General features: G+C 38.0%; 1 protein-coding gene across 2 annotated transcripts in view; it reads right to left on the bottom strand.

Annotated features, from left to right (window-relative positions):
• NEDD1 (neural precursor cell expressed, developmentally down-regulated 1) overlaps positions 1-15876 on the bottom strand; it is a 46314-nt gene extending 30438 nt beyond the window's left edge. The window contains exons 1-5 of one of the 2 annotated variants that reach the window (XR_003121931.1): positions 15805-15875; positions 12876-13019; positions 9923-10017; positions 5520-5636; positions 3149-3289 (exon numbers count right to left, since the gene is read on the bottom strand). Coding sequence is in view for 1 of the 2 variants with exons in the window: in XM_025403713.1 (XP_025259498.1) it covers positions 3149-3289; positions 5520-5636; positions 9923-10017; positions 12876-13011 (489 nt within the window). In the remaining variant the exon portion in view is untranslated. Of the gene's footprint in view, positions 1-3148; positions 3290-5519; positions 5637-9922; positions 10018-12875; positions 13020-15804 lie in introns of both variants that reach the window. The other variant, XM_025403713.1, reaches the window with a different exon arrangement.
• Positions 15877-16527: the final 651 nt, after the last annotated feature.

The raw sequence follows: 16527 nt of genomic DNA, 5'->3' as shown, positions 1-16527 counted from the left end.
AGAATGGATAAATGGTGACCCATTCATATAAGGAAACACTACACAGTATTAATACAGTATGAACTACTATTCCATGCAACAAAGCAAACGTAATGATTACTAAAGAAACCAGACACATGACATTTCCTGTTTTTCTTTTCTTTTGAGACAAGGTGTCACTCTGTCACTCAGGCTGGAGTGCAGTGGCACAATCAGAACTCACTGCAGCCTCAACCTCCCAGGCTCAAGTGATCATCCTGCCTCAGCCTCCCAAGCAGCTGGGACTATTGGTATGCACCACCATGCCTGGTGAATTTCTTTATATTTTTAATAGAGATGAGGTTTCGCCACATTGCCCAAGGTGGTCTTAAACTCCTGGGCTCAAGTGATCCGCCTGCCTCAGCCTCCCAAAGTGCTGAGATTACAGGTATGAGCCACCGCGTCTGGCCCACATATGATTCCTTTTATAAAATACGAGGTAGTGACTGGAAAAGGCAAAATCAAGTCCTCTGGTGTGCTGGCAATGTTCTATATCTTGATTTTGTTAGTAGTTACACCAATGTATTAACATATTAATAATTCAACAAGCTGTACACTTAAAATATATGCACTGCACTTTATTATAAAGTTACACCTCAATTGTTTTTAAAAATTTAAATCTTTTACACCAAATTAGGTCAAAAAGTATAGTCAAACCTAATGTTTTCAGGAATATTCCTTCATGTCTGATTTTAATAAGAAAACTCTCTAGCAAGAGATAATAAATATAAAAATTGAAGTATAAGAATATACATAGTAGTATCTGGTCTAATTTTTATGGTATTGAAAAGTCAGTCCAAAATTTATAAAATTTATAAATTTGTCATGTTTCTAACAGACACAAAAAAGAAAGTTACTCTATGTCCTTAAAAAAGGTACTTGAACATTAATGATTTTTTTCACAATAGTTCCAAAGTTTAGACTTTACGGCTCCCCTTTATCAAAATATAAATAAAAAAGAAATTACCAAAACAAAATATAAGTTCCTGCTTCTATGACAATTTAGTACATTCTAAACAGCATCCCTTTGGCAAATCATTTATCTTCATCCATAAAGTGCAGAAAGCGAGATTACCTCTAAAGGCTATTTTTAATGTTCAAGGATTCTATGATTCTGACATTCAACTAATTAAAAACTCTGATTACTTTCCCGAAATACCTGCCAAAACAGAAGTCTTTTGTGTGACATTCAGTCTTAAATCAATACTATATTCATATTTACCCTTTTCCAATCTTTTCTCACATTGGCCCTATGTAAAGCCCATGCAATTTCCTTTCTCCTTATTTTTGTTAATGTGATGTCCTCCATATAAAACATCCCTCTCCCAGCTGGGTGTGGTGGCTCATGCCTGTAATCCCAGCACTTTGGGAGGTCGAGGCAGGAGGATCACTTGAGGCCAGGAGTTAAAGACCTGCCTGGACAACATACTGAGACCCTGTCTCTAATATTAAAAAAAAAAAAAAAGAAAAATCTTAGCCAGGCTCCTGCTTGAGCCCAGGAGTTGCCACTGCAGTGAGCCATGATCATTCCCCTGCACTCCAATGTGGGCAACAGAGTAAGACTCTGTCTCAAAGAAAAAAAAAGAAAGAAAAAAAAAATCCCTCTTCTAAAGCTTTATATTTGCCTAACAAAATCTTTGTCATCTCTAAATATACTCATATATTAAAATATTCATTATGCATCTTCTCCATGTAAGGCAAGAAACTAGACAATAGACTGAGGACAAAGAAACAGGCCATGGTTCCACCAATAATGTGGACATGTGAAAAAGACTAACCCTGGCTGGATGCGGTGACTCACGCCTGTTATCCCAGCACTTTGGGAGGCCGAGGTGGGTGGATCACCTGAGGTCAGGAGTCCAAGACCAGCGTGGCCAACATGGTGAAATCTCATCTCTACTAAAATACAAAAATTAGCTGGGCATGATGGTGGGTGCCTGTAATCCCAGCTACTTGGGAGACTGAGACAGGAGAATTGCTTGAAACTAGGAGACGGTGGTTGCAGTGAGCTGAGATTGCGCCACTGCACTCCAGCCTGGGCAGCTGAGCGAGACTCCGTCTCAAAAAAACAAACAAACAAAACAAAGAGTAACCCTACTACAAGTTAGAAACAAATAATCGGCAAAAAGGCCAATTTATATTGTCATAGTAAAAACAAAATAAATAAGCCTTAGACCTAGCTGCAACTCCCAACCCTTTCAATTTTCCCTATTTTATTCTGAAATAGTCTTCTCTCAACTGTTCTGTATCACTATAAGACTTTTATATCACTTACTCATAATACCATTTATATATCTGTATTATTCCCCCAATATATATAAAACTTAAAAAAGACTTTTTCCTGTATACTTTTCATATCCACTAAATTTTTTAAGCACTAAATACATTCAAGTAATAATTTTAAAAACTACTTGCCAAAAGTGAAGATCTCCCATATTTTATCTGATAATAATTATGGCCAAAGAGATTATAATTAAGTAAAAATTAAAAGAATTTGCACCTCACTGGAAATTTCTAAGGCAAATTTTATGGAAAGTTAACCAAGAGTTAGGTTCCTTGAAAAACTGAATTTATTCTTCTAAACTTTTTCATAAAGGGAAAAAATTGACTTATTTTCCTTTTAAAAGTTTCCCAAAACACTCTTATATAAACCTGAACTATATAAGCTTTGATACTTTATCATATACCTACAAAAACAAAAATATAAAACTTAAATTACCCTCTGCCTAAAACACTCAATCATTCCATGTCCACAGAACAGTATTTCTCAGTGTATCTGTCTTGCAGCTGACAAAGTCTGAGCTATGTGACACATTTCTATAACAGTAGTGCTGCAGAAAGATTAATATCCATTTTTTACATTTAACCTATTAACAACTATTTGTATTTTATTATTCTGTATATAGTTATAGTCTAGAAGGATGTGACTATTTGATTACATAATCAAATTTATATAAGCACCATAATCTAGTATGAATTAGCTTGCTATCTGAATATTTCAAAACACTACCATTTAAAAATAGCTAAAGTTTTTCCATCAAGCAATTCAAAAACTTAAATTCACAGCCTTATGTAAGATACAATTCAAAATCTATCTCACCATTTTACTCTGAATAAACTCATACTGTACCTGGTTACTACCATGGCCAAAAGGAGTACTAGATAAATTAGTGGTTACACTGTGCAAAATAATTTCACCACTAAGAGATCCAGAAGCAATGTAGCAATCATTCCAATTGTATGTTACACAAGTTACTTCATCTTTATGATCCTGAAAGAGAGAAATGAAAGTAAGTACGCTGCCCCATAACCCTCAAACAGCCCATTTTCATGTTTCTGTAAATACCATATATTATGTACTTATCAATCTAATATTTGCTTTAACATTTTCCTCAAATACACAGAGAATTATTTTCAATAATGATAAAAATGGTCCAGGCACTTTACAAAAGAGAGAGAGACATTATGGAAAGGTAATTTTCTACATGGCATTATGTCTACTTTAAAGAATTCACTTCCTCTGACAAATAACAGGTATTGCAAGTTGACTACTTTGATTTCCTGCTTTAACATCAAAATGGCAGAGAATATGCTAAATGAATGATGGAGGCAAAGTGTCAGAGGAAAGAGAAAGAGCTACTGTGAATGAAGTTGGCAGAGGAAGCTTTATGGAAGACATAAAGCTGGAGTTCAACCTTAAAGAAAAGAGAAAAATCATGGGAAGGGGAAAGAAACCAGATATTGCAAAACGGAGGAGTGGGAAGAACAAATGAGCGAGGCATCTGTGAGATAACAGCAGCTGCTTCCATTTGCTCAGAACCTACTAGTGCTAGGAGCTTTATACATTATTTAATGCTTAGAAAAGCCTGAGGGGCAAGGTTATTTTGCCCATTTTATAAACGAAGTACATGAGACACAGAGAGGTTAAGAAACCCATGCAAGCTCACATAACCGCTAAGTGACCAGGATTCAACTCCATGTCAAACTCCAAAGCCTCTGTTCCTTCCACTATACCAGGCTGCCTCTCAAATCCAATTAGGAATACACTTTGAGGAAATAAAACTTTCAGGTTTTAAACAAACTGAGTTCACAAGGACTATGTTTTCCAACATCAAATTAGAGATGTCTGGCAGGAGCAGAGAAAAGTTATCAAAATTGGGAGAAGAGTTTTTAACAGGAAGATGCCATATCTCAATAATACCAACAAACTAAGCCCTGTATCTAATAATTATTTATGTAATGGCAAGAATAATAGCTATGATATTCCACTTACAACTTTTTCAAGTGGTCCTTCAAGTATTTTCAGAGATTTCTTTACCTTTTATTCCATTTCTAAAACCAAGGAACACTTGCTATCTTGAGGAAAAAATGTTTGATGAAAAGAAAAAAGGAAGAGCAGACATTTTGGGTATCATTCCCATTTGGGAAATTAAGAACATGTGGTCCAATGTAATTTATATGACTTTATAAAGAGGCAAGTGTCTTCCTAATTTCAACTGTGGAAAGTAAGTCATCATTCAGCAAACATTTACTAAGAACCTACCAAGTGCCAGAGATTGTGTTAATCACCAGGGAGAGGACTGTAGAGATTCAAAGGTAAAACATTAGATTTCCCACTATCACAATTAGTCAAAATATTCATTAACAGAATGAATGAGGGAGCTAAACATTACGAATTTCACACCAAAAAGACAGAAAACCATCCAGAGTAACTGGGAAAGCTGAAAACGGAAAAGTGAATCAAATTTTGCCATGCAGGGATGGGGTAAGCGAAGCTTACACGGGTGATGGGTTAAAGAAAGCTCTTCCTCTGTGTATGTGTCTAGATATATGTTTATATTTTTCATATTAAAACCTTTTTAAAAGGCAAAAATTAAATTTAAGGTCAACTTCTAAATATTAAAAAGACAATATAATGAAAAGTAGAATTCCAAAAATATAACCAGAGACTATGTTGTGCTAAATATTTTTATTTTCTGAAACTACCAAAAGCTAATTATTAAAGAAACATTAATTGCAAATAGTAAATTAGTTTACAAAATATTACCAAGTTAAAAATACAAACAGATAAAAAAATAACACAAACAAGAGCAGCCAAATATACTACATAACTAAAAAGCTGACCCCCCAACTCTGATTACTATATTGAATACTATCATCCCAAAACAACTCTCATTTTTTCCAGCTTGCCCTAAGGAAAGATCCCTGATGACCACAAACCATAGCTTAGAAAAAAATGAGTGAAATGGTTCATTCAAATAAGAGTAGAACTAAATGAAAAAACAAGAAAAAAGTTTTAAATGTTGATCATATGCATTAATTCTATACATGGAAGAAAAAAGACATAAAAACAAGTTTCCAGCTAAATAGCACCTTTATTTTCCCTAACAATTCTGAAGCCCCTTATTTTTAACATAAAAGCTCAAAAATAAAAGCTTGGTAAGTACTCTAAATGCATTAAGATATCCATTTTTTTGTAAAGTTTTTTTTAAATTGCTTACCTTAAGAGATCGATGAATTCTTTTTGATTTTAAATCCCAAATATTAACAATGTTATTTAGGCCTCCGCTTACCAAATACATAGATGTAGAATTTAAGTTGACACATGTCTGCTTTTGCTATTTAAAAAAAATAAAAATAAAAGTTACCTTAATTTAACAGAGCTCAGAGTTGACTTTCAGGTCTCATCCAACACTTAATAAGCATGTGATAAATATTTGTTAAATACTAAAAACATGCTAATCTTGTACTAAAGAGCCACTCTCTCATTGTCTTTCTTCCACATGGATCCAACAGCTTTTAAGGGGGTCAAAAATGCTTCAAGGAAATCAAATAGATGTGCGTTCACTTCTGTGGACCGGTGACAATACAGGAAGCTTAGGAGACATTGGCAGTCCTGGTCTCCCATCACAGCTTGTTTGCCCATCCTATCTCCCCTTGATAAAGCCTGCTCTTGTATTTCCACAGAATATCCTACATTAAAATCAATCCCCAGCTCAGAAATGCTAAAAATAGAAGAGACTTTAAAGAATTTCCAGTGTAGAGTCCTCATTTTACCGATGGGGTCAGTTTTTTAAAAGAAGTCAAGATACTTGCCCTAAGTCTCCCAGCAAATCTCCCTGTTAAGGAGACCAAGTCTCAGACATCAGGTCATCAAAGTCCAACCTCACTTGTTCCCCATCTCTGTAAAGACACCATCCAGTTTCTCAAGACAAAAACCCAGAATAACCCTTGATTTCTTGTTCTCCCTCCCCTCCAATTTATCAGTAAGCTCTCTAAACTCCAACCCAAAAATGAATCCCACATGGGCTCCCTTTATCTATAGCTACTACTAACACTAACCCAAACCTTGCCAAACTACAACAGCAGCTTCCTAACTGGTTTCCCTGTTTCCACTCCTGCTTTCCTATATTCTGTTCTTCATAAGTAGGGTGGACTTTACAAATGTAAATCAGATCATGTCTCCTTCCTATTTAAAAATCTTCAATGGCTTCCAATCACACCACGAATAAACTCCAAACATTTACCTGGCTTTCGAAGTCCTATTATCTGGGCCCTACCCCATCTGTTACAATTTTCTTCCTCATCCACTAATTCTCCAGCCATACTGACCTTCCATTCCTTAAATATGCAACCCTATATTTGCCTCAAGGCTTTTACACAGCTATTCTCCTTGCCTAGAAAGCTAAATTCTCTGAACCTTGTTTGGAAGACCTTCTGGTCAACAGATCAACTTAAGTGCCACCACACTTCAAGGGAACTCCACTGGCTACTTAATGTAACTTGCTACTGCAATAACTTATTTTAGTTATCCACATGATAACTTATCAATATCTGGGTATTTTTTGTTTACTAGTTTACTGCCTGTCCCTTGCCAGAATGTCAGTTTCACTAGCACAAAGCTATATCCATGCTCGATCTTTATAGAATGGCTAAAATACAGATGTTATCAAGTTCTTCTCAATGAGTATCTTTGAGTGTCACCAATCTGGTGGTGCCATCAGTAACTATGCTACACAGAACACAATGGTGCATTTTTTTCCTATGTAACCTTCAGATGCACTACACCAAGCTACATTAGTTGTAACTTCCACAGTGCATCCTTGGATTCTTCAAATTCAAAGGGGACATTTTATGACTTCGCTAAAAGTTAAAAGGCAAGCTATGTAGGTTTAGGCAAAATCATCTCACCTTTCTGAGCCTGTGTTTCTGCATTTGAGAAACGAAAGGTGAAGACGAGATCTACTGTTCTTACTTTGAGAGTCTATGCTTCTCAGAAATATCCTCTGCTCAAAAGAGATTCTTTAAAGGGTGCAGATGGTCCCCTTCCTCTAGCCCTTCTCCCCCATTGCATGTTTAAGTACTATAAACATGCTAATCTTGTACTAAAGAGCCACTCTCTCACTGTCTTTCTTCCACATGGATCCAGCAGCTTTTAAGGGGGTCAAAAATGCTTCAAGGAAATCAAATAGATTTGTGTTCACTTCTGTGGACTCCAGGGTTCCTTCTAGCTCTGAAATTTTGACCAAGAGTATCAACTAACATATAAAAATAGCAAGATGCACACAACATCAATGTTTCAGTACAGTTGCTGTAATTCTCCTGCAAATACCATTCTAGGAATTGACTTTGGTGGAGGGAAACTAAGAAGATTTAAAATCTGGTTGTCACTGCAAATCAGGAGAATTTGCTAAGAACTATCAAAACAGCCTTTAAATAAAATAGAAAAAGATGGTGTCCACTGAAGATCAATGTATTGGGACTCCAATCATCACAACAACTACAATTACTCTTAAGGGCTCAAAATAAAACTTATATTTAGAGCTGGCTAACCCTGATGATAGGTCTTTTTAAATGATAGTGTATTATTAATGCAACTAATGAACTTAAATAATTAATGGAAATTCTGTGGTTATTACAGGAATCCTGTACTGCTCAAGGTGCAAGGCAAAGGTACATTCTACTTTAAAGAGGTGAAATACAAAATCAAAGAAAATAAATATGAACTTAAAGTTCCACTCTAAAATTTTTAAATGAGTAGGATCATAATTTATTTTCTCAAGTAGAAAAGGCCTAATGCCTCAAACAATACACAAGTAAGAGGATTTGGAAGTTACAAAAAGGTTATTAGCACATAAATATGTTACTTTAAACATTACTAGTAAAAGCTAAAAAACCAATGTTTGCAAATATTTTTATAGCTAAATTAAAACAGACTGAAAATTTGAACTCAACTAATCTTACTTTTATTTATCAGCATTATGATATGATTTGTTAACTATGGGAAAGAGGGCTAAGAATCATAGCAACTAATTTGAAATATTCACAAAACTCTTAGAATTATGTAACACTTGTAAATACCATCTGTTATTTTTATACTTAAAAAATAATGCTCCCAAACACCGATTCACTGATTCTAAGGCATAATGCATAACAGTAGTACATATATATAGTGGTAGAGTAGAAGTTAAAGTGGTTTTGACGTTGACATTAACAAGTGTTTTTTGAACATCTTAGGATACAAAGATCCAAAGATGGTTAAGATGTTTTGCCTGCTCTTGAAGACTTCAGTCTGCCTTTTATCGACCAGGGACATTCTATGCCTTGATTTCGCTTAAGTCAGGTTAAACAGAGTGCCTCAAACTCCATTTCTACTGTTAGCAGATGTTCTCTCTGTCCCAGTCTCCAACATCTGTGGGTTAGAACTGAAGTTCAGGTCAATCCCACTGGATACCTTTAGGAGAGGATTGATAAAAATCATGAGTCCTCTTTAAATTAGTTGAGCTTTTATTCAATTGTCCTGCTGTTTTCTTTCTAATTGGGCTACCTTACCTAACCCAGTGTGTAAAATTATGACAATCCATAATAATTTAAGATTTGCTATGAAAACTTTGAAACAAATAAACAAAAAACAAGCTATCAACTACTCATACCTTTTTATTCAAATCTTATTCTATTTAAAAAAGAAATAGCTTTCAAGGAATGTGACTGGAAATGAAGAAGCCAGTATTATCCTCAATCAGAGGGATTAACTTATAAAACAAAAGGATAGGCAGCCACGCCTGTAATCCCAGCACTTTGGGAGGCAGAGGCGAGAGGACCACAAGGTCAGGAGTTCATGACGGGCCTGGCCAACATGGTGAAACCCCGTTTCTACTAAAAATACAAAAATTAGCCAGGTATGGTGGTGGGCACCTATAATCCCTGCTACTTGGGAGGCTGAGGCAGGAGAACTGCTTGAACTCAGGAGGCGGAGGTTGCAGTGAGCCAAGATTGAGCCATTGCACTCCAGCCTGGGCAACAGAGTGAGATTCCATCTCAAAAAAAAAAAACAAAACAAAACAAAAGGATAAGGCAACAGTATGCAGTGACAGCTTCATTTAAATGCCCTGGGACCTAAGCCCACTTTGACAAAAAAAACCTGTTTAAGGAGCGCATGGGGAGGCTCAGACAGGCCCCTCAGTACAGGTGGACAGAATCTGAAGCAGAGGGCTATCATCAGCTATGAATCTGTTCCTGATGGTCCTGAGCTCAAGATCAGTAAACTAGTGCCGTGTCATTAGAGTTCATCTGCTCAGGTCAACCTAGTAACCTGTGTGGGACATTGTCCTAAAATAGCAGCAACAGGAATCCTCTCCCACAGAAGGAAAATGAAGAAATGAAAGGCCTAGTTAACAAAATTCAAGTCTTCAATTGTTCCCCTAATATTCAAAACTATTTTACCTAAAAATACCTCAGTAAGTACACATATCTCATTTTTAAGTGTTACTGTATTATTTTGAGCTTAAGTTAAAAATGATGCTTTTAAAAACCTTTATATTTAGTTGCAAGCACCACAATAAACAAGCAATTGCCAGTCAAGCAAAACTAAGATTTTTAACAGTTTAAAAAAAAAATCACTTACCCCTTCAGCAAGCTCTAAAAGTGGAACAGGTTTACATTTGCAACTTGAGACAACTATTTTGTCGCCACTGGAAGATGCTGTTACTAAAAAGTTATCTAAATGAAGAGTTATGGAGCATCAAACAATCCATGAACATCTATAGCACTAGAGACTATTATAAGAATTCCAATTATAAAAGCAAACACACTAAGAAGACAATGAATGAGTAAAGCTTATAGAGTAGCTTTCAAAAATAGCTCACATTACTATTAATAATTACTAAGACTAATTCTCTTTGCTACTACTGCAGGGAAGAACTAGCCTTCCTTCTGGCTCTGCTATCACTCAAAAGCTATTTAACCCATGTGAAATACTACTCTGTTTTCAAAGAGTAGGCCAGAAGGGCTAATTTTATCCTTCAAGAATGAGAGCACGATAAAAGCAGCATCAGCAAATATCAATCAACCTTTTCATCTACAGAAACTGTTCAAGATATTTATTAACCTAGTGCTTGGTACCAATCTAAACTAGGAAGCAAACATCCACACTAGTCCCCTATTTTTCTATTTTTTAAAAAAAAGACCTGATATTTTCCCAGAACATGAATTTTTGTGATAGAATGTTCCAATTTTAAATTAAGAATGAATATTATAGTAACCTGCAAACATTTTACAAATATGTATGGTTAAATAGGAATTGTTTGTGTCATGAGTTTTAATTTTTAAATAAAATTTAATTGAATCTTAATTTAAAATTTTATTTACCTTCTTTTACATGAATCATAAGTGGAACAATCAGTAAACACAAAACAGTAAGTATTTTAAAACTAAAATGATTAAATACAACAATATAACTAAGAATAAGAGTCTGATTTTGAGAGTCATAACAAATTAAAATATCAGAAGTTTAAATCTGTGCTTTTTAGCAATTAAAATGTGAGTAAAAACAATGGAGAAAGGTTAATTAGACACTCAGAATCCCTAACTGCATTAACTTTTGAATGTTCTGCATAACTTTCAGGTATTTTGTAAACAGAGCATAGACTGTAATTTTATTACGATACATGATGCAAATCAAATCATTTCTACCTAGATATTACCATAGTGAGAAAAACCATTTCCCTTTCCTTGACTTCTTCCTATGTTTACCACTACTTTTCTCCTTAGAATATAGAAAAAAAAAAGAACTGAAACATAATGTGGGTGGGTAATCTAGTTACTTTTGTATTTCTCTTGTAGTTTTAGAAATCATGAGAAAGTGAGGAACATAAGCTAAACGACAAAAAACAAAAAACTAATCTCTCTGGCGTCTCACATTAACCCCATTCTTGGAATCTATGCTATGTGGACCCCAAGTTGCTAAGGCTGGGAACTCTTTGATCTTCAGTAATTAACCTCCATGGAAGTGATCAAAGCCTTATTAAGAGTAAGACTGTATGAAGGCTTTCAGTGCACATCTGCTCACGCAAGAAAACGATAAGACCAATTTCCAAAAGTCATACAACACTATCTCATAGCTACATCAGTTTTGTTGTTAGACTATTAAGTAGCGCATTAGTAAATGCCAACTCCTAGTAAAACTCCTTAAAACAAAAGTCAACCAAAAAAAATCTTACTACAAATTGCTACTTTTATATAATAAGAGGGAAAATTAAGCTCTAAACATAATGAAAATCTAAAAATAGAGAACAGCAACTTCATATACTTGTCGCTCTCTTTAAAATATTTTCCCTACTAAATATCTGGAAAGTCCTTCAAAAATGTAGTCATTTCACCATGAGTTTGATTAACAGAGTACCAAAATAATTTGTTGTACTGCTTTAATACAAAATATAGGAATGATAAGGAGGTAAATTTAATTCAGTAAGAAAATTTGTCCTTCTTGTTATAGACAAGCAAGAATAGTAAGGCTCATATAAAACTTTTAATATTTTTGTTCCTGAACCAGTCATATTTTAAAGCTTTGATTTTTTTCCTTTCACCAGAAAGCAGAATTTAATACTTCGGTGTTGATAAAAATCAGACAAATGTTAAAAATTTGTTAAGAAATTGCATATGAGTTTCACAAAAGAAAATCTCTAACAGACCAATTATATAAAACATTTCCATATAAAAGGTGATAGGAGAACTGTGGTTACAGCAGTGGTTCTCTACTGGGAGTGATTCGGGCGATTCTGGAAACATTTTTGGTTGTGACAACTAGAAGCTATTAGTACCTAAGGGGAGAAGACCAATAAACCTTCTCCACATGGTACAACATACAGGAAAGATCCACAACAAATTTTCTGCCCCAAAAAGTCAATAGCGCAGGGTTCAAAAACCCTAGTTTACAGTCTTCACTCCCTCATTTTATTTTATCCACATTTAGGAGCTCACCAAGACAGGGGAGGTGTCAATCAGAAACATAAAAAGCTTAGAAAAATTCAATCTAGATAACTTTACTATGTCTGTTTAGGAAAAAGGTAGTTTTCATCACACACAGAGAGGAAGGAAGATATGGAGAGTACATCAGTAAGATGGAGATATTGGAGAATTTTTTATCTCCTCCCAAACTTGCTTCCACCTTCATGTTCTGTCTTTAATTTTCAGTTCAGATCCACAAATACCCAAATGTAGATGCAAAAACTCATTCCAAAACCTTTTGGAATTATTTCCACAATTACCAACCTTATTCCATTTGGTTCATTAAGAAACTTTTCATAACTAATTCTATGGTGTAGACAGAATATACTTTTTTTAATAGCAATGTTTTCAAATGAAGTGAGTTGCAACTAAATTTTTTTTAAATGAACCCAACACATAAAATCAGAGTGCATTCATATGATACATTGTTTTGTAAATTACTATTTTATGTTATCTATCCTTGGTAGCAATGCAAAATACATTACTCAGTATGAGTCACATGCAAAAGTTTCATTGACAGTGGTTGTTTAACCTAATAAGTGGTTTGTGTGTGTGTGTTTTTTAAAGGATACTATTGCTGCTCCAACATACTGAGCTGATTCCATGTGGTGATGTGTGTGGGTTGAATTTATCCACCAATGTCATAGATGAAGCATCCCATATTTTGATATCATCTCCTGATGAAGCAAATCTGAGGTTTTCCTGCATGACTGCGCCTACAAATAGTTTAAAACAATATATTTTTAAAACATTTAAGAACAGACATACTCAAAAAAAGGTCAAAATCTAATCTAAAACAAGTGGCTCTAACTCATCCATTTTTGTTCCAAACAGTGCACTCACCAAAGTAGTTGAAGTGATCTTCCTAAAACAAAAGCCAGATCACATTCTCTCAGCTGACCATTCCAATGGCTCCTCACAGTAATGATAATGAAATTGAGCTTCCTTAGCCTGCCTTACATGTCCTGGCCCCCAGGTAACTCTCCTCTTTCTTTTCACTGGTCTTCTCTCTGCCTCATGCAAAGGCAAGTTTATTCTCACCTCAGTGTCTCTTCATTTGCTGCTCCGTGTGCCTAAGATGCTATCCCCAGATTCCCATGGTCCTCTCCTTCTCATCATTCAGGTCTTAACTCAAATGTTTCCTCCTATGAAAGGCCTTTCCTGACCACCCTGGCTAATGCAGCCCCTTCCTTACCTGGTAAGGGACTTACCAGTTTACTCTATATCCCAATACCTGATTTCATATTTTTCATAGCACTTCCTACTATCTGAATTTTTTTTTTTTTTTGAGACGGAGTTTCACTCTTGTTGCCCAGGCTGGAGTGCCAGGGCGCGATCTCGGCTCACTGCAACCTCCACCTCCCAGGTCCAAGCGATTCTCCTGCCTCAGCCTCCTGCGTAGCTGGGATTACCGGCATGCACCACCACGCCTGGCTAATTCTGTATTTTTTAGTAGAGGCGGGGTTTCTCCATGTTGGTCGGGCTGGTCTCGAACTCCCGACCTCAGGTGATCTGTCCGCCTCAGCCTCCCAAGGTGTTAGGACCACAGGCATGAGCCACCGCGCCCAGCCACTATCTGAAATTTTTATTTGTTTTCATAATAATGTCTGTCTCCCCACACCAGAGTCTTGAAACATTCCTGGCACAAAACAGTTTCTCAACAAATAACTATTAATAAGTAACTTCCTAATTTTTTAAAAAAACATATGATAAAGTAGCATTTCTGCAGGTCAGAATCCATTCACACCATTTTCCAAAACCCTAAAATCAGCAATATGGTCAAATGAGATGCCACTAAGTCCCCATACCAATTCTTGGACTACAATACCTTCAATGATTTTTTTTTTTTTTTTTTTTTTTTTTTGAGACGGAGTCTCGCTCTGCCGCCCAGGCTGGAGTGCAGTGGCCGGATCTCAGCTCACTGCAAGCTCCGCCTCCCGGGTTCGCGCCATTCTCCTGCCTCAGCCTCCCGAGTAGCTGGGACTACAGGCGCCCGCCACTGCGCCCAGCTAGTTTTTTGTATTTTTTAGTAGAGACGGGGTTTCACCGTGTTAGCCAGGATGATCTCGATCTCCTGACCTCGTGATCCGCCCGTCTCGGCCTCCCAAAGTGCTGGGATTACAGGCTTGAGCCACCGCGCCCGGCCACCTTCAATGATTTATTCAGAGTATACAGTTGAAACATGTAATTCTAACAAGGTGATTTCACAAACCAAGGAAGTCTAGAAAACAGAAGGCAAGGAAGCTGCTCTAGGTAGGCACCTTAAAGAGCAACAGGTAGCAATGAACTGATAGGTGAGAAAAGGGAGGCTTAAAAGTACATGGCAGAAAAGGAAAGCGAGAGTTCACAGAATTATACCTCCCACACCTTCCTAGTATGGAAAGTGCAAGACTACTACACAGCATTAGTGATGTCACAGACAGGTCCCCGAGTCACCAATACAACAGCACACCTACGTCTAGTATAAGCCATTTCAGAGGACAAGTTAAAGACATAATTATAGAAACGTTTCATTCTCGAGACAAAAAGTTAAGGTAATTCACTCATGTGCTTCCTTATGCTCCATTCATCTGACACAGTGCTACGAAAAGCCATTAATGTCACCTGTCGAAATGTAACACAGTGTTTGGATTTGGAGCCTTAAACATGTGTAACACGTGCCCCGAACGAATTGCTGGAAAAGCGATCTCTAAGCCCTGTAAACACAACTGCAAGCTGTGTCTACCTGCATCTTACACCAGGCCTATTGAGCTGCGGGGTGTAGTGGGTAGATCACTGAGGCCAGGGCTCTGAAAAACTGGGTTCGAAAGACCCGCTCCAACTTAGGAGACATAATTCGCCGAGTGATTTAATGTTTGTTTCCCGCTCTTAAAGCGGGGCGGGGAAGAGGACTATCTGCCCACCTACTCCGGTCTTCTAAGAACTGAGCACATTTAAGGGAGAGACTTTACATCAGTCCCACAAAGAGGGTCCCATCGAAAGCGAGCAGTCAGGACAGAAGGCGGTAACGTCGGCCTGGGTTCAGGGATAGCTGCTACAGGAACCAATTCAACTACACTACTCAGCTGAAATGAAGTTCTCCAACTTTCAATCACCGAAACTGCACTTTACTTGCAGGACAACCGCTCAACTGAGGCTACCCTGTAAAATGCATCCGAGTACCTGGCAAAAGAGAAGTACTTGAGATTGACAAAAAAGAAGACAGACTTGTGGAGACGAGGCAAACTTTTCCGGGGCAGCACAGCCACCAGGGCCGCCACCAACCTACCCTAGTTGACCTGGGCCGCCCCTCGGGGAGGTGTGCGACCCCGGCCCGCGGCTCCCCAGACACTTCCCAGCCCAACGCGCCGCCGCGCCCCTGCCCGGCAACCGCTCCGGGCGCGCGAAGCCCAGGGACCTCCGCCCCGCCCTCTGAGGGGGACGGAGGGGGTCTTAGGATACATAGGGTGCACGGACGCGGCGGGCGGGGCCCCGCTGACCTCAGGGCCTCCGGAACCTCACCTCTCCGCAGCAACACAACAGGCTGCCGCGGCCCGCTCGGCGCTGGGCTTCCGGCTCCCGCCTGGACTGTTAAACTTCGGCGGCCGGAAGTCCCGCCCCGAGTGACGTCAAGGGGCGAGGCGCTGCGTGCGGCTGTGGCTCCTGGCCGGACTGGTTTTGGGGCACAGAGGGTCTGGCCAGGGCGGCGCTGGGCATCCGCGGGAGAAGTTATCCCAGTGCCAGGGTGGGAACTGCGGGCTGGGGCGACTCTCTCCACGCCCCAGCGACGGAGCTCGGGCCACTGTCAACTGCTCCTTTGTCATTCACTTGCTGTCTACTGTGTGCTAGCACTGTGCTAGACTCTTGGGTGTACAGTGATGATTTAGCCTGGGGATACAAGAGTACAGTGAATTCTCGTGGTCCTTGGCCTCGTGGAGCTTACAATCCACCATAGGAAGCTGACGTTATTAGATACTTAAATGGAAAGTGAAACTATGATAATGAAAGGTATAAGATGCACCAAGACCCATAATAAGGGAAACTATTGTGGATGTGGATATAGGAAAGGATTCCTACATGCAATTTACAAGCCAGGAAACGCGCTCAGGCTGAGAAATAACCCGAAGAGTAGGCGTCTGCACTAACCTACTTCAAAACCCATGATCTTTTTTTTCATCATGCTGCGAGCTCGGTCAGGAACATCAAACATCATCTGGTTGGGAATTCTTTTGAAGGGGATGCTTC

Source organism: Theropithecus gelada, chromosome 11 (assembly GCF_003255815.1).
Source record: "Theropithecus gelada isolate Dixy chromosome 11, Tgel_1.0, whole genome shotgun sequence".
Classification (NCBI taxonomy): Eukaryota; Metazoa; Chordata; class Mammalia; order Primates; family Cercopithecidae; genus Theropithecus; species Theropithecus gelada.
This window is presented reverse-complemented; position numbering and strand designations above follow the sequence as displayed.